Source organism: Aquila chrysaetos, chromosome 10, assembly GCF_900496995.4.
Source record: "Aquila chrysaetos chrysaetos chromosome 10, bAquChr1.4, whole genome shotgun sequence".
Lineage (NCBI taxonomy): Eukaryota > Metazoa > Chordata > Aves > Accipitriformes > Accipitridae > Aquila > Aquila chrysaetos.
Genome location: NC_044013.1, coordinates 36,350,369 through 36,371,169, shown reverse-complemented (window position 1 = coordinate 36,371,169; position 20,801 = coordinate 36,350,369). Strand labels below are relative to the sequence as shown.

Genomic DNA, 20,801 nt, shown 5'->3' with positions numbered 1-20,801 from the left:
TGTGTACAGCATCCACTCCAGTTTCCTCAGCTGCCTCTTGGCACAGCACGCTTTCATCAGAGAAACGGGGTCAGCTGCCACCACCAGAATGCCAACAGCTGGACTGCAGGCGTGTGCCCATCTGTAGTGGGATGAAGGGCTGTTTTCAGGGGGCTGGGGTGATACAGCAGCACCTCAGGGCCTGCACAAACACAGGGGAGTGCTCTTGGATGGCCTATGTTGGGGGAGCCAAGCGTAAGTCAGCACCTCAGGCCCACACAAACACAGCATAAGGCCCTTGGAAGGACAATTTCAGGAGGCCAAGTGATAGAGCAGTGCTTCAGGCCTGTGCAGGTATAGCACAGCACTCTTAAGAAGACCCATTTTGAAAGCTAGGTGACATGGCACAGCGGTGTTGAAGAGCCAATTTCACGAGGCTGGGGATAGGGCAGTACCTCAGACACTGCACAGCACTCTTGGAGAGCCGATTTTCAAGACCAGGTGACACAACAGCACCTCAAACCTGCACCACCGTGGCGCAGCACTCTCGGAGGGCCGACCTGGTGAAGCCAGAGAGAGGTCATGCCCTCCGACCTGCCCCGATTTGCTCTCGGAAAGCCGATTTTGGAGGCCGGGAATACGGCATCGCCTCAGACCCAGACCCGGACCCGCACGCCACAGCGCTCCCCCAGCCCCGCCCGTGACGGGCGCACGCGACGCCGCCTCAGCCGCCTCCAAGGCGGGAAGACGCTCTCGGGAGCCTGCGCGCGGCGGGGCGGGGCAAGGGGCGGGGCCTGCGCGGAGGCGGGGACGGTAACGCCGCGGGGGCGGGGCCAACCGCCCGCAACGCCGCTTCACGCACGCGCACGACCTGGGCGCCACTTTCGGGCGGAAGAGGTGGGACGCGGCGCAGCGCGCATGCGCTCTGCTCTACGGAAGCCTGCGGGCCGCCTGTAAAGGCGCGGCGGTGGCGGCGGCTCCGGCCTACAGGGAGGGCTGGAGGGGGTCCCGTCCGCCGGCCGGGGGTGAGGGCGGGATGGCGGCGCCGTGAGGATCTCGGTGAGCCCTTCACCTCGGCCGTCGGCGATGGGCAGGGCGGGAGTCTGAGGCCCGTAGCGGCGGGAGGTTGCGCTTGGGCCAGGGCGGGAAAGCGGCCTTGGGGCGGGCTGGAGGGGCCGGGGCTCGTGTATGAGGGGAGAAGGGGCTGAGGGTGAGGAGGGGGCTGTGGGGCAGGCGTGTGGAGGATCGGGGCCCGTGGGGCAGGCTCAGCGGGTGATGGAGGCCGTTGAGGGCTGGGAGACCGGGTCCCAGATGGGGAGGCAGCTGTGGGGCAGGCCTGGGAGAGAGGGGGGAGGACTGAGGCCTCTGAGAGGCCTCATGTGCCACACCGGGCATAAGGCACAGGGCCCACAGGCGGCTGGGGATGGCTCAGTGTCTCCTCTCTTGCTTGCAGCACGCACGGAGCAGGCTGGATGCCCACAGGCAGCCGGACACTATCACAGGCTGTACGGGCACTCGGCAGGGGCACAGGACTTTTCTCTCCGCACACACAGGTTTCTCTGCCAAGACCCTACCTTTGCTGTGTTGGCCTCCCTGAGGCCAGCCCCAGTTACTGGTCCCAGCTGCTGTTACGGCGTGTATCTCTCCAGTTCACAGACAGAAACCAGGGTGGCGGTGCTGGGGCTTTCCATTTCTCCCTGCTGTTGAACACTTGGCTTCGCCAGGCCTGCACAGCAGCAGAGGACATGGCAGAGCAGAGGTATTGCGTAGACTATGCTAAGCGTGGCACGGCAGGCTGCAAGAAATGCAAGGAGAAGATTGTGAAAGGAATGGTGCGCATTGGAAAGATTGTTCCCAATCCTTTCACGGAGTCTGGCGGGGACATGAAGGAGTGGTACCATGTGAAGTGCATGTTTGAGAAGCTAGAGAAGGCCCGGGCCACCACGAAGAAAATTGAAGACATCACAGACTTGGAAGGATGGGAAGAACTACAAGATGGGGAGAAAGAATTAATCAACAAGCACATCTCAGGTGAGACACAAGGCAGCATCTGGGTCACTCTTCTATTTTACTTGTTTTCAGGGTATGCCACTGATTGCCACACAGCCGTCTCTTTACCACGAAATCCTCACTGATGTATTAGTATGACCTAGTGACAAAGTGGATAGTACTGCACAAATGTGTGTCTCAGCTCTATAGCAAAGGGAAGAAATAGTCACTTCTGCAACAGTACTTCTTAATTCATTTGTCACAACTGATTATGGAGAAGGTCTAGGTGATTTAATTCATGTGCAGAGATGGGCAGATAAATCCCAGGAGGTAGCAGCAGTTATTTTCCATTTTCAGCTTTTTTCCCATGATCTTTAGTAAACCATGTAGTCTTGTAACTATTGATATCTGAAAAATCTTCCTTCATTTTTTTCTCCTCCATCCCCAGTTCTTTTAAGAGTTGCTTGTTGCAGTATATCCTACATAATATGTTGATGGATGTATGAGATTATTTCTGACTGCTGGTTTGAACCTTGCTGTTTTACAGAAGCTAATTCCAAGGCTGCAAGTACACCGAAGAAAAAAGTGATAGTCCAAGCCAAGCTCACTGCCACAGGACAACTAACTACGAAAGATCCATTAGCTCTCATCGCTCCATCACCAAAGAAGTTCTCTGGCTTCACAGGTAAGACTTAAGAAACTGATTCTGGGAAATCCTTCTCTTTTAATTCAGCATGAGAGGCATGTTAACTTGGATCAGATCAGCAGCTTTTTATCTATAGAAGATAGTTTAATTTTAATTACTTTTTTTAAAATCTGGTTTGCCAAAAATTGTTAGTGCTTTCTTAGGCTGTCAGTCTTGAAGAACTGATGCTTGAGTTTCTAGTATTCCCAAGGAAACAAAGTTTATGCAGTAACCGACTTTGTCAGGCTGACTCCACTACTGCCTTAGTCCACTGGCCAATTTCAATCAAACTGTGAAGGTGTAGACTAAAGATATCCCATGTGGAGCTCAAAATCTGTAGAAAATTGGTTGTGAGGGATTCCTGGTTGCAGCATTCATGGACGAGAAAACTGTTACTCCTCAGCAGCTTGTCCTGAGAAACAGCTGCCAGCAGGACACTCAGTGTGTGAGCACTGACTGGCCTGACACAGACGTGTAGCTCTGAACCACTCAGGGCACGTGTTGCCACATACACAGCCAAAGAGATGAGAAAGTGTAGGGTTGTTAGTATTATGAGAGAGCAGGGGATGGGAACATTTTTTGCCCCATTTTAGAAATGATCTTAGGAAAACATCTTGCTGTGAAGGGCAAAGGCCCATAAAGTAGAAATAAAACAGAAGCATCTGCCAGCAGGAGTTCCTTTTCACCAAGGTTTAATCATATTTGTCTGGTAGAATTAAGGTCCAGAAAAATTCTGATGTACTGTGAAGAGCAAAACTAATGAAAAAATAGTTTAGAATTTTTTTTAATGGTAATTGAAATTTAAAGTCACAGATTTTGGCATAGCACACATCATTATTCAGTTCTGAAGCTTTGCCAGCATACTGGGATTGTTCTTTTCAGCTTGCCAAGCAGAGGCGGCTTCAGCTTCAAAATTTGCACCATATCGTACTTGTTAAAAAAAGCAACTTCTTATGTCTTTTGATGCAGCCAAGCCAAAGAATTCAGAAGATATCTCTGCAAACTTTTCCCACAAGTCTAGCCTATCTGCAAAAAAATGTGATCCGAAGCACAAAGACTGCTTGCTGCGAGAGTTCAGGAAGCTTTGTGCCATGGTTGCTGAAAAGCCTAGCTATAATGTGAAAACACAGATCATCCAGGATTTTCTGAAGAAGGGATCTGGAGGAGGTATGATTCCTGCTTGGCATTCTCAGTGTATGAAAGCACTCTCAAAATCAATCTCAAAGTATTACTTCAAAAGCAAGGGTGAAATAAAATCTGATTGCTGTGTAGTCCAAGCTGTGTGCTGTGATGATTTCTGAACTATGGAGATAATGTTTGCAAAGTGAACTGTTTATCTAAATAACAAATTCAGATAAGAAAGTCTCAGTCTAGGATTGCAGTGAAAGTTTGTAGGTGCTGCCAAACTTAGGGCTGTGGGATCAGATTTGGAGGACAGTTGTGGGTGTTTCCTCTAAGAAGTCTCCTTTCATGTGAAGTAGAACAGCATGGTGGAAAGAGGAAGCCCCAACTGCCGGTTTTTTTTTTCACCAGGCTCAAGCTAATGGGCACAAACAACCAGAGCCTGTATGTGAAGATAAATTGTGACAGTTTCTAATAGTCTGTGCTTTTTTTTCCAGATGGTTTTCATGGTGATGTATACCTGACCATTAAGCTGCTGTTACCAGGCGTCATTAAAATTGTTTACAACTTGAACGATAAGCAGATTGTAAAGCTGTTTAGTAGGATTTTTAACTGCAGCCAAGAAGAAATGGTCCGGGACCTGGAACAGGTGAGTGCAGACAGCAGTTCTCTTAATTTCTGCTGTTCAGTCCCTTGGTATGGAAATTCTGTAATATTTTTTTTTCACTCCTATTTCAAAGGTTGTTAGCTTGACTGTTAGAATGGGAGTTGGTGATTTGGGGGTTGGAGGGGTTTTTTTTGTGTTTTAGCAGTTTTCATAGCCCTTTCTGCCATCTGGAACCTTTAGAAAATAATGTTTGAACAGAAAGCAAGATAGGAATTCACCTGCGAAACTTTAGACAGCGAGACTAAAATATCTAGGTAAGTTGGGCTGCACCCACTTTGTCTAAACTGCTTTGTTTAGTGTATTCCTATGTAACTGGTTTATAATACTTTTTTTGTAACATCACATATCAAAAACTGTGGTTCAGTTAACAGATCTGTTACTGTGAGCTTAAGTTGGTTCATACAGTTAAGATACACTCATAAAATTGCAAGTGCTCATGTGGGCATTTAATTCCTGTGCATAGGAGTTGGTAATTGATTATGCACACTTCTGATTCGTTGCAAAATGGAAAAAATGGGTGAATTAGATAGTGAAGCTAATTCTTTCACCTCTGTTTATTGCCTTGGTATATGCTGCCTTCTAGTGACATCACTAGACTCTTTCAGATCCTTGGATTTACAAGTAGATTCATCCTGATGAAATAAAGGGTCTGTGATGCTGTAGCAGTGAAAAACAGGGCAATAAGATGATACTGGTACTCTTACTTACCATTTTTTGCACATGAAGCAGCTGAGAAGCTTTATTCTGTGTCGTGGCAACTTTTTTCTAATATTTGATTCCAATTCCTTCATGCAAGCCCAGGATCATTCCTGTGCTTTATCCTACCTCCTGGAACCATGTTGAATCCCCAGTGGCATCTCCATTCTCTAGCCATAGCTCTGATCCACACCCTTATTTTGTTTTTGGAGACAGGGAGATGTTTCCGAGACCATACGCCTGTTCTTTGAACAGAGCAAGTCTTGTCCTCCAGCAGCCAAAAGTCTCCTGACCATCCAAGAGGTAGATGATTTCCTCATCCAGCTATCAAAGCTTACTAAGGAAGACGACCAGCAAAGTGTGCTGCAACATATCACTCGCAGGTAAGGAAAGTAATTGGCCTCTGAAGGTTTACCCTAAAACTAGGAGTGGTTATCTACATATCACAAGCTGGAACAGGTGAAAAACTAATCATAAGCCACAGAGACTGAACTTAACATCTGTAAGCTGGTATTTGTGGTTTGATTAAGACACCTTGATTGCTGACCAGTAATGGAGAACATGTATGGCTCCTGTTTGTGCCAGAGAATTTCATCCTTGCCTGTCAAGACACTGTTCAATCAGTATTAAACAAGTGGCTTGCAGAACTGCCTTAATGGTACTTAGCTGTTAATTAAGTTAGTGTTCTTGGGTATGTTGGGAAAAGCCTTCAAGCCATTTAGACACGTTGAAGATTCTTGGTCTGGCTCAGTTTCTGTTGATCTGAGGCTGAGGATGTTACAATCACTTACTCTTGATACATTAATTAAGTGAATTTTGCAAGGTATGTCAACACTGAGGCAGAATTAATACTGGCATTCAAACATAAAGATGCTAAAAAGCCTTTTGGATATTCTCATGTGCCTCTGAGATGTCACTAGTAACATGTGTCCTCATTTGAGTTTAAACCCTAAAGAAGGGGAGGACCTTTTTGTACAGAGGCCTGGATCAGTTTCTTTTTTCCAGCTGGAAAGTAGTTCAATTAAATGTCTACCATCTCTGAATCTTCTCTCGCACTTCAGATGTACGGGCAATGACCTGAAATGCATCATCAGGCTAATCAAGCATGACTTGAAAATGAATGCTGGAGCAAAGCATGTGTAAGTCTTACCTTTCATTGTGAGATAAAACCAGAAGTGGGCATTAGCCTCATAAGCTAGGAGCAGCAGACCTGAGGTTGATGCTTGGTTTCCCTCCTCTTCTCAATTAAGGTTGGATGCTTTGGATCCCAATGCTTACGAGGCGTTCAAAGCGTCACGCAACCTCCAGGATGTGGTAGAGCGAGTCCTGAAGAACCAGCAGGAGGCTGAGAAGATGCCAGGTCTGAAGCGAACCCTCAGTGTGCAGGCCTCTCTGATGACCCCGGTTCAGCCCATGCTGGTAATGTTGGCTCCCCTGCAATGGTAACCTTCAGCCGAGCAAGAGATGGAGTTCTCATATGTACTGTCAGAGACCTTCACCTTTAAGAATCAGTAGACAGATAAGTGACTGTGTGTAGTATGAGCTAACAGAGTGTGCAGTGCCGATTTTTATGTTTAATGCCATTTTATAAAGTATTTTCTACCAAGAGGCCAGTATTCAATGTACTCAGTACTTGCACCTTCAGTGCCATTGCAAAAGCTAAAATCTTGACTTGCTTTCAGTCCAGAAGTGACTTTTTTGTTTGTTTGCTGTCATTCCAGAAGTTGATCCTTCCTCTGGAAATAGCATGAGCTTTCCATTGGATTAGAGATTCAAATAAGTTTGGTTTTTTTGTTTGAACAAATCTGAGTTAAATATCTACTTCTGGGCTAGGCGCACTCCTCCAAAAGGCACAGTACTTAACAGCTTTAAGTATTTGGAGGAGATAGGCACTGAAAACCTGTAATTATCTGGGCATATGCAAATGATTCTAAGTAAATGAGTAATTAAGAAAAGGAAAACTTGGGACTGGATATGAGAGACCCTGGACAAAATGATCTACAAAGGAATTGGTAGTTGATTCATGAACTTATGTAAGAGTAGCTTTACTTTTAAATATATCATGTGAGCTTGTTTGGAACTTGTCTCTCTCCACCTTTCTAAGGCTGAAGCCTGCAAGTCAATTGAGTATGCCATGAAGAAGTGCCCAAATGGCATGTATGCAGAGATCAAATATGATGGCGAGCGGGTGCAGGTCCATAAAAATGGAGATCATTTCAGCTACTTCAGCAGAAGCCTCAAACCTGTCCTCCCACATAAAGTAAGCACCTACAAACTCTTTTCTGTTGTGCCAGCTCCTCTATAAACACGACTGAATTTCACAACAGTTTCTATAGGCCAGCAGGATACCTTCTGTTGTAGAGGTTTTTTCTAATTTATGTAGATACTTGGAATCTGGAAAAGCAACACTTAATAGAATTGTAATCAATTAGTTTTGGTGGACATTAAGAGCTTGAAACTAAAGTTAAGCTATCTGCCTTAGAGTCCTCTTTATGCACTGCATTTTGGGAGGCTTGATGCCAGTTGGGTGACTTGGTTATATTTGTTCAAGACTCATTTTTCCATTTGTAGACTGTGCTGTCTGTACCACAGTAGAAAGTAAAGCTAGTGCAGATACGCCTACATGTGCCTCAGACACCCTTCTGGACGAAACATCTGCATTGGAGTGAGTCCCTCTCTTCAGCCAGTAGATGTATTTTTCTTTTCTTTTTTTTCCCCAAGGTAGCCCATTTTAAGGACTTCATCCCCCAGGCTTTCCCTGGTGGGCAAAGTATGATCCTGGATTCAGAAGTTCTTCTGATTGACAACAAAACTGGCAAGCCACTTCCTTTTGGGACTCTTGGTGTGCACAAGGTAAAAAGAAGAAAAAAATAAAAATCCTTTGTTGTGGTTGGAGGCTGTTACTCTGCTGACTTAAAATGCACTAGCATGTGATCTGTTATCACAGGACAGTTTAAAAAATTTGGTGCTTGCTAGAGCAACTGGGGAAAAAATAAGATCCCTGAGAAGGCTGATATTAATTAAAAAGGTACTGCTCTAATATAATATATTTGATATTAACCTGATCACTAGCAGAACATCAGCTTGAGATAAATATTAAAAAACCCTTGGAAAATCTTGCAACTCTGTCATTGCTTATCATTGCTTGAGCAATGTATGACAGACTTGAAGATGACAATGATGCAGAGAGTATTTAGTCCATATGAATATTATGTAGTGCTTATGTCTAGACTAAACGGTTGTGAGGAAGAGGACAGTAAAATGAAAATTAAACTGTAAGTGCTTTAACTTAAAGTAGCCATTAATCTGAAGTCTCTGGAATGCTTGTTGGTTTTTTGTTGCAGCAGTAGTGACGGATGTTACATGGCCCAAAGTCATTAATATTTGTGGCGTTATTTCCCTGTCACTAGGAAATTAGCATGTTTTATCTTCTTAGTTTCTGTTTTGACACATTCAGTCTAAATCTTAATTCTCAGAATACTTCTGTCTTTTAGAAGACGTCTAAGCTCATTATAACTAAAAGATTATGGAGATAAAAATACATCCTTTTGTTTCTGTTAGTTTTCTAAAACCCCATATTGCTGCTCGCTACAACTGCAGATTTCTTTTAATCAATCTTAATTGTCTTTCAGAAAGCTGCTTTCCAAGATGCCAACGTTTGCTTGTTTGTGTTTGACTGCATCTATTTCAATGACATCAGCCTGATGGACAGGTATGTGTCTGGCATAGTGTGAGAGTAGCCTGACCGGTTTCCCAGCATGAACTTGCTGGAACACACTACCACTGGAGAGGGAGCAGTTCACATTGGCTGTTAAGACTGGCCATTTACCCCTGTAAAATCAAGAAGACAGCATGGGAGAATCCTTGCTGTGCTAGAGTTTCACTGTGGAGCTTCATCTTGCTCCGCAGTTCCAAAATATCAGGATTAACTGCATTTCAACTGAGCTGAAATGTGGTTCAGTACCCAGCTCATCTTACATCCTCTGAAACTAAATGCACTCTTAACACAAAAATTCTGTTTTATAACTTGCTTTCTGGAGGAAAGCAAGAATTGATTGTCCTTTCTGCAACCCTGTAGGATAAGTAATTTAATTATTTAAATAGCTTTTCTCAACGTTCATGTGACTGGTACTTCATGTTAAAACTGCTTTCTTGTCCTTAATTATCCATGCCCTGGTTTAGGCCTCTGTGTGAACGTCGTAAGTTTCTCCATGATAACATGGTTGAAATCCCTAACCGGATCCTCTTCTCGGAGATGAAGCATGTCACAGTGAGTTCAATGTTAAAATAGCATGCATGGTGATCTCATAGATTGCACTCTGGACACTTCATTGCTCCTTTACCCCATGGCCTTTTTTATAATTAAGGCTGCAAATCCAGCAATTCTCTGCCTGTCAAAATGGTTCTATTTCTGCTCTGTGTGCAAGACTTCTTGAGCTAGTGTTGTTCAAAAGGGCCATGCCTGTGCTCCCATCTTGTCTCTGCTACCACCACTTCAGTATAGTCTTAACTTGCACATCTCTTTTTTTTGGCTGCTTAATGATTTTATAGTCATTGTAACTTTGATGTTGTTAGGAGGAGCTAAAGCCTGTTGTAACTTAGTCTGTACAGTGCAGTGCTGAGCTGCGTAGAGAAGACTGAAGTATGATTGAAAGGAGCTAGACTGCTTCCAGTTCCCAAATTGGCAACTTCAAGTTGCCACTACAGCCCAGATACATCCTGAGTGCTAAAAACTGCATTGAGACCGCAGCATGCTCAGTTTTTCCTTTGATTGTTATGCACAAGCCATATGTCCCATTATTTTTCCCCACTGCTACTGATTTCTGTAGTACCTTGGTTTTGGTGGAGAATGCTTGTACTTTTGGGGCAGAGAAAGCATTTTTGGGAAGAAGAAAAGAGCATGGGTCCCAAGGCAGTTGGATAGAGAAGTATGCAGACACTGCTGGCTGAGGAAAATCTAATCTTGTACATGTGGGACATCCTCAGGACACAATCAGTGTGGCTGCCTCATCTCTTGAGTATTTTTTTAACTAATGAACCCTTCTCTTCTTGGGACACGTTCCCAGCTTAGTCACTGGATGTGCAGCAAAGAGAACACGTATGGGACTCTCCTTGGAAAAATATTATATGGAGTTACCCATTCATCTCTCTGCAGTTGCTTTGGTTTTAGTGCACCACTGCTCTGAACAGAAAGCCTGAAGACCACAGCCCTTTCAGTCTTGAGTTAACCATGATTCCTTTCATTTTCAGAAAGCTTCAGATCTGGCAGATATGATCACCCGAGTCATCCGTGAGGGACTGGAAGGACTGGTGTTGAAAGATATAAAGGCAGGTTTACATTTACTCTTCACTGGTGTATGCTGGGAATTGGGGAATAACAACAGACAGAGGGCTGTGGATGAAGCACACAAGGCTGAGCATCCTTGAAACATCTCTGGGTTCTTGTCGATGCTGACATCCAATTCAAGTTGCTCCTTAAATATCGGAGTACTGCTGTGTTCTTGTACTGCTAAGCTGGATAAAAGCAAGGGCTTTTTGAGGAGATAGCTGTCCACCAGATGATCTTTCTGACGGGGGTTCTTGCCTTGTTTTGCACAGGGTAATTATGAACCGGGAAAACGACACTGGCTGAAAGTGAAAAAGGACTACTTAAATGAGGGTGCAATGGCTGACACAGCAGACCTAGTGGTGCTGGGAGCTTTCTATGGACAAGGCAGTAAAGGTAAGTCTCTGGAGTTGGCTTAAGCCAGAGGATCTATCAGTTCAGAAAACTCTGGAGCTTTTTCCCGTTCCAACCCTCCTGTAGCATTTGGTCTCCTACCAGAATGAGACTGGCTGTAGCAGTGACTCTGCTGCAGCCCATCACATGCCAGGCTATGAGTTTACTGTGGGTTAGTTGGCACAGCAAAGCCTTAGGTCTTGGGCTGGGCTCTTACACAGTGTAGAGGCTGGGAGCTGATGCTGTTAAGCCATTACAAGCCTAAGGCCCTTTGATTCCTGAAGATGGAAAAGGGTTTTGGTTCATTACTTTGCTTTTTGAAAAGCTGTGGCTTGTCCTGTAGAAGATGTGAACCAACCTGCTCTCCCCTCCTGCAGGTGGGATGATGTCCATCTTCCTCATGGGCTGCTATGATCCCAAGAGTGAGAAGTGGTGCACTGTGACCAAGTGTTCCGGTGGCCATGATGATGCCACCTTGGCACGTCTGCAAACAGAGCTGGATATGGTGAAGATCAGCAAGGTGAGAGGGGCTCCGGCATGGAGGCAATCGAAGGAGTGCTCAGCAAAGGGCTTGGTAAAAGCCTCCTTCCTGCTGAGCTACAGTTGAGGTGCTGGCTAAATGCAGAATTGAAGTGCTCTGCTGGCAATGAATAGAGGCTCGATTAGAGTTAAAGCAGCTAAACTGCTCTGACACAAATGAGGTGTTGGTGCAGCCAGTTTTGAGATGAGGCATGCCTGAGATTTGTACTCAGACACTGAGTGGGAAGGCAGGCACCATCTGTTTCCTGCTAAGACAGAGTTTTATTAGGAAGAGCAGAGGAAGTTCCTTTTTTTTTTGCATATTGCAGTTGGTGAAGACAGTCACTAGATGGGGCTGCGGGTGAGAAATGCTCAAGTCAGACTATTGTCTTGTGGCTAGATAACCGGACATGTTGGAGTTGAAAGACTTTTTGTGAGTGACTTATTAAGGTGAGGAATCTTGCTTTTCAAGACTTGACAAATAACAGAGAGCTGAATTTTAATATTTACTTGACATCCTGAAGGCCATTTGCATCAAGGTTATAGAATCTTTAAAAAATGAGTAGTTTTATATGAATCACAACTGGAGCAACAATTTTATTGTTTTACATATAAAATGACAGTAATTGAGAGCTACCTTAAAGAAATTTTTATGATTCTCTAGATAAGAGAAACTGCTGTCAATCAGTGCACCTTGCACTGCAGGCTAAAGCAAGTTTCATCCATACAGAGGCAATGTAACACCAATATGCTAATCTACTTCTAGGTTATCTTTCAGCAACTTCTTTTGTAGAAATAGGTTCATATATGATCATAAGTGCTAACATTTCCATTTTGTGCTTTTAATTAATAGGATCCTAGTAAAATTCCAAGGTGGCTAAAAATTAACAAAATCTACTACCCAGACTTCATTGTCCCAGATCCAAAGGTAAGTGCTGTCATAGTTATTTAATTGTTTTCCTCCCCTGATATAGCAATCTACTATACTTATTTAAGTGTACAAATTATCTCTGTTACAAGATTAGTCTTCATACTTGGAACAGGAAATTAAGTGCAAGTTTTTATCTCTGAATCTTGCAGGTGCATTTGAGGCTAAGAGCTTCATGAAGAAATCATACCTGCAGCACTTCTGGGAAATATTCTTGTTCATTAAATCGCATCCAGAAGTGAATTTACTTTAAATTTGAGGCATGAAAAATCTGACTTGAAATGGTTGAAGCAGAACTGTAACCCAAAAGTTGTTATTGTTTTACAAAATTTATCAGTATGCTGTGTGCCATTATGTCTGATAGAAAAGGTGTTATTTAGAAATTGGCATTATATATTAGTTGAGGATCTCTGGCTCGCTGAAAAAAATGGAAGTTTTTCTAATTAAGGTGACCGCAAGAAGGTCAGTTTGTGTATATGAAACCCTGTGTGCTGGGGCCCAGAGGGGGGCTGTTGTAGAGGTAGAGGAACACAGACGCATTAGAGTTAGTTCATGAAAGAACATGGGAATGTGATGTGACTTCCTCAATACTGTGTTTAGAAAGCCCCAGTGTGGGAGATCACAGGAGCTGAATTCTCTAAAGCTGAAGCCCACACTGCAGATGGGATCTCCATTCGCTTCCCTCGCTGCACCCGCATTCGAGATGACAAAGACTGGCAGACAGCCACCAACCTCCAGCAGCTTAAGGTGAGTTAACGCAGTATGTCTGCAGCGTGTTCAAGAATAAGTTCTGACAACAGTCTATATTTAAAAAGACAAATTTGGATAGCAGGGTATGTGGTGAAGGTATCTGCTGACTGGTATCTGTGATGGCATGTTACATTTTCCATTTATTCTAGGCTCAGGCTGCTTGCTGGATTATTTTGATGTAAGTCTTATTCTTCCATGGGGCCTCTCAAGTCTCTTGAGCTGTTGTGTTGTGCACTTTCAGGAAAGTCTGTGCTGGCAGCTAGTTGTATCAGCTCTTGTAACAGCCTTCATGGTGAGAAATTTCCTTCCTGAAAGAGGTGACCTTTATTCTCTTGAGCGTTTATGGTCATTTGGTCTCCCATTAATTGCTGAGATTGGGGGAGGCATCTGGGAAGTGACTAAGGGTAGCCTGGCCCAGTTCCAGGGCACAGGGGCCAAATGGCAGTCAGCCAGGACCCCTGGGGCTGCACCTTCCCCACACAGCTTCTACACCTCCTTAACAGATAGAAACCGGTTGGCTTGCTGCCATCCCTAGCAGTAAGTCAGCTGTTGATGAGCTCTGTTCTCAGTCTAGTTATTGTCATTTGGGCTGTCTTCACACTGCCTACAGGGATACTGGCAGCAGATGTAAGTGCTTGTTACGCCACCGAAGCAAGGAGTGATTCAGCCCACCTGCTGTCCTGCAGTCTTTCTGGCTCCCTAGGGGAGAGAAAGGTAAAATACCCTCTTCAGACAGACTATTCCCTGCGTGAGCAATGGGTATTGTTCATTTGTCAGGCTAGGGAGCCAGGCTCTGAAGAGTTAGTCTGTCTTGCTCTGTAGCAGATGATGTGACTATGGATCTTGGTACCTCCTTGTATAGCTTCCCTTAATGCCAAGCAGCTGGGTGGAATGCAGAGAGCTTGAACAAAGTTGACAGGAAAATGGCTACAAAGATGTGCAGGAGGAAAAAGCATATGAGCAAACGTTTCGGGGCGGGGGAAACAAACAGACCATGCATTACAGCTCGTGTCTAATGTCAGAGGTTTCACTGTGGCTAAAGGCAGTGCTTTGTTTCTGGCGGGACAGGAGCTGTACCAACTCTCCAAAGAGAAGGCTGATTTCAGTGTAGCTGCTGGGGAGGAAGATGAGTCCACAGCTGGCAGCAGTGGAGAGAATGAGGGAAATTCCAGGTCTTCCACACCACACAGCACTATTAAAACTCCCCCAAGCAAGTCACCTGCAAAAGCCCAGAAGCCAGAAGGTAAGATGGTGCTTTCAGGGAGAGGAGCCCTAGGGTGTGTCCTCTGCGTTTGGGGCAGGCTGGCTTTGGATCTTTGTCTTCTGTCAGATGCTCAAAGATCCCATGGAAGTTCTTATGTGCATGTCAGGGTTAACGGGCAAAGCTGTTTAGGCCCTTGGTTTGCCCTTTGTTGTTCATAGCATGAATAGCCACACCTCTGAGGTGTGCTGGGATTGAGAGGAGATGGAAACAGCACTGATGATGCTGTTCAGATTGGTGTTTAGGCAACTCATTTAGACAGTAAAAACTCTCTGAGGTTATATGCTGCCTAGAACAGGTATCTTGAACCTAGCAGAGTCTCAGTTATAGTTAGTGCCAAAACTACTTTGGAGTGATTTTTCTGGGACTGCAGTCCATGTTAAGCTTATTAGATCAAGGTCCTTAGCAGACTGTGTAAGACTGATCTGAACAGCAAACCTCTTGCTCCCGTTCCTGCAGATCACATGCCCTTTGGTTAGACATTTTTGGCCGTGAACCAGGATTTAATTTTATTTGGATGAAATTCATGCATATAATAGGGCACCTGGATGGTGGGGATTTCCAGGTAGTAAATTGCAAAGCTGTGAAATGAGTTTGCTTCACCAGTGCTTTGTCACTGGGGAATAACTTGAAGCAAATTTCTGAGCAGTCTCAAAAAGACAGTGTGGTGAGAGCAAGGAGGGAAGTTGAACAGCAACATCCTGGAGATGAGGGCAGGAAGATGCTCCACGCTATTTGCAGTAGAAAAATGTGTCTTACTAGTTAGGTTCTAATTCATGGATTTTTCCTGAAAGAACAGGGGAAAGCCTTTTACCTCTTTTAGTCTTCTTCCCCCACCTTAATACACAACCAGTATCGACAGAGAACACAAATGAGACAAGTGTTTGTTTTTAGAAAGCAAAGCAGTCATTGGATCCCCTGAAAAATCAGAGGAGAAACGAGGAGAGAAGCGAAAAGCGTCTGAGATGGATGACAATGGAAAAAAGGTATGGACAGCTGGACAGCAACCACTTTGGGGTGGGAGGAAGCTCAGGCAGTTTCAATTGGCTGTTCACTTTTGCCTTCCATCTGGAAAAGTCTTTGAAGTCTTCCTATAGCAGCACCCTAAATTAAAATGAAACGTAAAGGCAGAAATAGCAGCAACAAGCCCCCTTGTAAAGGAAGCGGATGGCTGCAGCTTTTCTTTCCTGTCTGCAGAGCTGACATAACTGGGTTTGACGTGCTAAAGGCCAATACTCTGTTCGCCCACCAATGTCCTGCTCTACAAAGTGTTGTGACTGCCGAGCGGCTACTCCTCCCGAGTGCTGCAGATGGAAGAGTTGGGAGCTGTAAAGGGAGAGAACTGTCCTTTCTAGCCCATTGTGCAGCAAATTGTAGGAGTGGATTAAGAATCGCTGAGCTATAATTTCCTGATAAGCCTGGCATACCTATTGTGATGTAAACAGCATGTCCCTTCCCAGGGCAGTTGTGTTCTCCTACTTTAACTAAGAAGCATCAGCTTGTAAAGACAAAAGACATTAAGATCATGTTCACTGGACCACATCAGCATCACTACTAAGGGGAATAATGGGGTAATAATTCCCCTTAGCTAGGGAAGAAGCACTGTTCAGCTGTAACATCTGGTTTTCAGAGGAACTGTATGGGTGTTGCTCTTGTGTACGATTTAATGGTGGTCCAAAGAGCAATTTACAATTATTAGGCATGGGATTAGAATGATAACCTTGAGAGCTGTGAATGGACTTGTTCATGCCTCAAAGAATTTAGTGTAATTTCCAGACCAATCTAATGTTTTACCAACCTGTGCTTCTCATCCTCTTTCACAATATGTAGACATTGCTGGACATATTCACTGGTGTGAAGCTGTACCTGTCGCCCTCTGTGAAGGACTTCGACAAAATCCGACGGTACTTTATAGCATATGATGGGGATCTTGTGCCAGAGTTTGACACAGCCTCAGCAACGCATGTTATAGGGGACATTGATGAGAATCCTGGTGCTAAGCGTGTGTCTCCCAACTGGATCTGGGAATGCATCCGGAAACGGAGACTGGTAGCCCCATGCTAGCCGTGTCTTGACACAAGAATTCCCTGAAGGGAACAACTGAGGACTAGGTAGGTGGAAGAAATGGTGAGATTCCTCTGTGGAGATGTGGATAGAAATAAAATGCTCAAGTCCATCAGAGGTAGTTATAAAGATCCATAGCAACCATATGGAATTAATTAAAACAACTCTCTGAAGAAATGTCACTGCTGAATCAATTTTTCTGCCCATAATGTAGACCACTGCACTTATCTAGGTGCTGGTTTAGTCTCCTTGGGTTTTTAAAGTTTGGGTATTTTTATAGATAAAGAAATAAAACTGAAGCAGTTTCTCTTTTGCTGTCAGGACTTATTTTCCAAAGGTTATTCTCTGCCTGGACAGGAAAACAGAGCACCAAATATGTGAAACTATTGCCAGGATCATTTTGCTGCATGGCTGCAATTTATGTGAAGGACATGTGTCCTTCTGGTTTTTCTCTTTCCTGTCTTTCAATGTTCAGCACAGATCTGTATCCAGTAGTATTACACCTCTGCTGTAGGTTTCATATTAAAACTAGGACACCGAATAAGCTTCAGTACAGCAACTGCTGCAGCATTATCCAAGTGTTCTGTTGGAGTGTTTGTTTCTGGAATATGTTGCTCGTGTTCTGCTATTCATGTTTCAACAAGTAAAAGCTGAGAAAGGAACTCTGCCATCTGGATCTTTTAGGATAGTTGAGAGACCTCCTTATCTGAAGCTGTTCAAAACGACTTGAATATTAATGAAATAAGGAAGATGATAGGTTCTAGAAATTAGGGGTTCGTTTTAACCTAACTGTTTTGCAAATGATGATGTGCATTTGCTGAATAACTGCATGAGTAGGCCGAGTGCTTGTGTACATTATGAAAGGAAAAGTGAATTGACCAGTTTACTGTTCCCTTAGTCTGTCTCAAGGGTACAGAGCACGCTCTCCCCTTTGTTGTGAAGATTACGTTAAGACTGTACTGCTAAAAAGTTAGTATTGTCAGTTAACTTTTTTCCTTCAACCTCTTTTGTACTTGTACCCCACCCACCAATGCTATTTAAGCACTTGGCATCCCAAGCCCTTCTGGTTGAAATTCAGAAGTAGCTGTAGGATCTCTGCTTTCTCCTAGCCTGGTGGTAACACAGTCAGAAAACAAGGTTAACTAAATCACAGTTCAACTTTATTATAAAATTATAAACCAAACTTCTGTACCAAAACTAGTAAGTTTAACCATCATAGTACCAAGAGGATTTAATAGAGAATAACATGCCATTTCAAGTAGAATATTAACTTTTAAAATATTTAAACTATGTACAGTGTACGTAAAGCACATAAATATTTCCATTTACTTTATTAGTTCAGCTCATTATATTCCTTTGGATCATTAATCAATTTCCTCTAGATTTTGATTCTCCCTTAATAACAACTCAACCATATCCATAAGTAGCAAATCCATTTTTGCAAGGGAAACACTGTAGCCAGGAAAAAAAAAAAAAAAAGTCCTCCCTTCAAAAAGCACATTTCAGAGTCATATGGTGGGTTTATCTTCTCACTCCTACACTTTCAGGCATTGATCTGCAATGTATCTGATCTGCTGTAGAATATAAGCCTAACCTCTACAAGTAAAAGTATATCTGTCCACAGGGGAATAATCTTCTTCCTGCTAAATTCCCCCAGCCCTGAGTTTATTGAAAGATATGACAACATCAGTTTTCACAGTGAATTTACTAAATGAGGCTGTTCAGCACTTTGTATGTGTATTCCTGTACCTCTTAAAGAGGTGCCTGTGAACCTCTTGAAGAGTAAATACAGTTACTGCTTACTTGCAATTTTTTTTTCCTTAACAACAATGTGTTGAATTGTACCAGTACTCTTCTCATGCTGGAAGCTGTTAAACCTTAAGCCAAAGATTAGAGAACAACCTGAACAGGAAAGAGGTAAAACTTAGAATTTTTAGTTCAATAAACCTCAGCAGCTGTTGCATTTTTGTGAAGTTCAGACCACCTCAATAGTGCAGAGGTCCTGCTGCCTACTGAGTGACAGATTTCTTCATCTTAAGTGCGTGCTTTATTGGTTCCAACTTGCAGAGACCTCCACTCCATGCCAGTTGAGAAGCGAGTTGCTATTCATGCAATATTCCATGTTAAAGATTACACAAGTTTAATTTGCTGTTAACATATTATTACCACTTATTGGTAAAGAGGTGGCTTCAGTGATCATTTCTGTAACTACACTTCCACTACTGCAGAAGCTGTAAGTGGACGCTTGGATTTTATGCTGTTCCTCTGCTGGCAGCCATGCAGAGATTCAGTTTGAACACTAAGTGATCACCCCTGCCATAAAGGGGAAAGCTAGACAGGAAAAAACCTGCAGCAGAAGGTGCTCAACTTCACAAATGACTTGAAATGAGTATACAATCCCACAGTGGCTGAAAACTTAAGGCATCAAGATTCTGAAACTTAGCTGTGTTACCAGCCAAATGGACTGAATGCTTGCAGGCCACAGAGGGAAAAATATGCCAGTCACAATTTTCTCTAGGAAGGCTTCCAAATGAACATGCTGTCCATGAGGACAGCTGTAAGGGCTTGCAATTGTCACATAGCAGACCACAGAATCTCCTATCCACCCTCACAAGCAGAAAGAGTACAAAATTGCTTTTGATAAGCAGTCTAAATGTAACAGGACTGTAAAATTGAGCAAAGGGGAGAATAGGGGGGAAGCTGATTAGTGAACAGAAGCAGCTGCAATCATGATCGCTCATCTTACTGATTCAAGGGAGATGAAGTTTGCTTTCTTTCATGTCTCCCCTCTAAAAAGAAAAAGTCACCTGTACTTAAATATGATTGTGTAGCAACAGAATCCTTACTACTCTTTAGCTGTTACGTTTTCCTCACTAAACCTTCTAAAAGACTCAAGCCTTGGATTCATAGCTCCTTAATCAAGTGAAGTCAGTTCAGTTTTAAAATGATTGCTGGCATATACTGTAAGGAAGCCTGTGAATTCAAAGGGATCAACAACAGTCAAACTAGAAATCTCCCTCTTGCTGGCATGTAAACAGAAAACCACCACCACACAAGGTAAGGCTGTATGTTTCACAGAGTCTCAGTCACCTTACATTTTTCAGTAATACAAAGTCCATCTTCAAATAAAACTATACATTTTTCCACAATTGCACTAGGCTAGAATTATGCTTATTCTGAATACAGAAATCAGAGGCTGTCTGCCTGTCCTGCAAGCATAAGAATTTAACATTAAATTTAAAAAAAAAAATAAACAAGTACAGTAATATTTTAATCTTTGAAAATAAAGTTGTTGCTGGGTGTATAGCCTAAGCAGCAAAACAAATGTCACTTTTTGAGACCCCAGTCCACTTTTATTATTCAGTGGAAAATACAAAGCCTCTGAATCTGATCTTTGTGGTGGAAAGCCAAGCATCCATCTATCCCAACAGCAGTGGATCAAGTTACTCTACAATGGAGGTTAATGATTTCTGTGTCTGCTGCTGGCAGTAAGCTCCGAGGAGTCCAGGCACTGTGGTGTAAAGCACTATAGTGGGAAGAGCACAGCCAGGCATGGCTTGAGTAAGACCAATTTTCCCCAGGCTTCATCCTTTCCTCACTTCCAGCTTCCATTGGGGTCCGTATGCTAACCTCTGACCTAGTTGTAGCGATTTTGACCATTTCTCTAACAGAAGATGAGGCTTTAAGGCATCACCAGTCTTCTTACACATACTTAGGACTTAAAGACATGGACAGCCCTTATCACGTACTGCCTGCATATGGGACATTCGCTCATCCGCTTCCCACACTTGGTGCAAGTGACCATGTGGCCGCATTCTAGCAGGACACAGTCAATGGGTGCGTCCATGCAGATTTTGCAGAGGTTGTCCTCCATGCCAGGGAGCCCAGCACCACCTGAGTAAACAAGAGACCACGGTTTGCATGACAAAGAAAGGTATGTTGGTTTTGTGCAATCTGTTGAGTTGGCTTTTTATCAAAGGGCTTCCCTGAGGTGCTCCTGCACGCTGAAGGTCTGAAAAAAATTCCCCTTGCGTCTACACTGATGTGAATATATCTGCTCTGTCAACTGGCAAGGAGCAGAAAGTTTTAGCGTTTACATAGTAATTTGTGTGATGAAAACAGAAATGCCACTGAGATTCTTAGCAATGAGGCAACTTGGGTCTCTTTTCCCAAGTAAGAAGTGGTAAGATGAGGGGAAACAGCCTCAAGTTGCTCCAGGGGAGGTTTAGATTGGCTATCAGGAAAAATTTCTTCACTGACTTGGAACAGGCTGCCCAGGGAAGCGGTAGAGTCACCATCCCTGGAGGTATTTAAAAGATGTGTAGATGTTGGCACTTAGGGACACGGTTTAGTGGTGGACTTGGCAGTGCTAGGTTAATGGTTGGACTCGATGATCCTAAGGGCCTTTTTCAACCTAAATGA

General features: G+C 43.7%; 2 protein-coding genes across 9 annotated transcripts in view; one reads left to right on the top strand and one right to left on the bottom strand.

Moving 5' to 3' along the window:
* Window positions 1-905: 905 nt before the first annotated feature.
* Window positions 906-16,686, top strand: LIG3 (DNA ligase 3). 5 transcript variants are annotated; one of them, XR_003925313.2, is made up of 21 exons: window positions 906-1,038; window positions 1,433-2,010; window positions 2,516-2,653; window positions 3,623-3,820; window positions 4,273-4,424; window positions 5,355-5,521; window positions 6,200-6,277; window positions 6,389-6,557; window positions 7,243-7,398; window positions 7,860-7,991; window positions 8,771-8,850; window positions 9,321-9,408; window positions 10,389-10,466; window positions 10,737-10,860; window positions 11,235-11,377; window positions 12,230-12,304; window positions 12,905-13,051; window positions 13,204-13,232; window positions 13,665-13,768; window positions 14,123-14,297; window positions 15,210-15,293. XR_003925313.2 is itself a non-coding variant. In XM_030027647.2 (21 exons), exons 2-21 carry the CDS (start codon window positions 1,452-1,454, stop codon window positions 16,377-16,379), a joined length of 2,889 nt encoding a protein of 962 aa, XP_029883507.1. In that variant the 5' UTR covers window positions 907-1,038; window positions 1,433-1,451; the 3' UTR covers window positions 16,380-16,686. The 5 variants fall into 5 exon arrangements, 2 of the variants coding, with proteins under 2 accessions (XP_029883507.1, XP_029883506.1); XM_030027647.2 differs by lacking the exons at window positions 13,204-13,232; window positions 13,665-13,768 and adding an exon at window positions 16,146-16,686 and having other exon boundaries at window positions 907-1,038; window positions 1,433-1,532; window positions 1,629-2,010; window positions 15,210-15,301; XM_030027646.2 differs by lacking the exons at window positions 13,204-13,232; window positions 13,665-13,768 and adding an exon at window positions 16,146-16,686 and having other exon boundaries at window positions 907-1,038; window positions 15,210-15,301.
* Window positions 16,687-17,517: 831 nt separating this feature from the next.
* Window positions 17,518-20,801, bottom strand: part of RFFL (ring finger and FYVE like domain containing E3 ubiquitin protein ligase) — a 33,853-nt gene continuing 30,569 nt past the window's right edge. For all 4 annotated transcript variants that reach the window (XM_030027651.2, XM_030027652.2, XM_030027648.2 and 1 more), the window contains one exon: window positions 17,518-20,273. In XM_030027651.2, coding sequence (XP_029883511.1) covers window positions 20,092-20,273 — 182 coding nt within the window. In that variant the 3' untranslated portion in view covers window positions 17,518-20,091. The remainder of the gene's footprint in view (window positions 20,274-20,801) is intronic.

Excerpts from the sequence above, each read along its gene's own strand:
- LIG3 (XM_030027646.2), top strand. The coding sequence starts at position 1,452 with ATGCCCACAGGCAGCCGGACACTATCACAGGCTGTACGGGCACTCGGC. Across the intron at positions 7,399-7,859 it reads AACCTGTCCTCCCACATAAA|GTAGCCCATTTTAAGGACTT; the intron begins GTAAGCACCTAC and ends TTTTTCCCCAAG. Across the intron at positions 12,305-12,904 it reads TCATTGTCCCAGATCCAAAG|AAAGCCCCAGTGTGGGAGAT; the intron begins GTAAGTGCTGTC and ends TACTGTGTTTAG.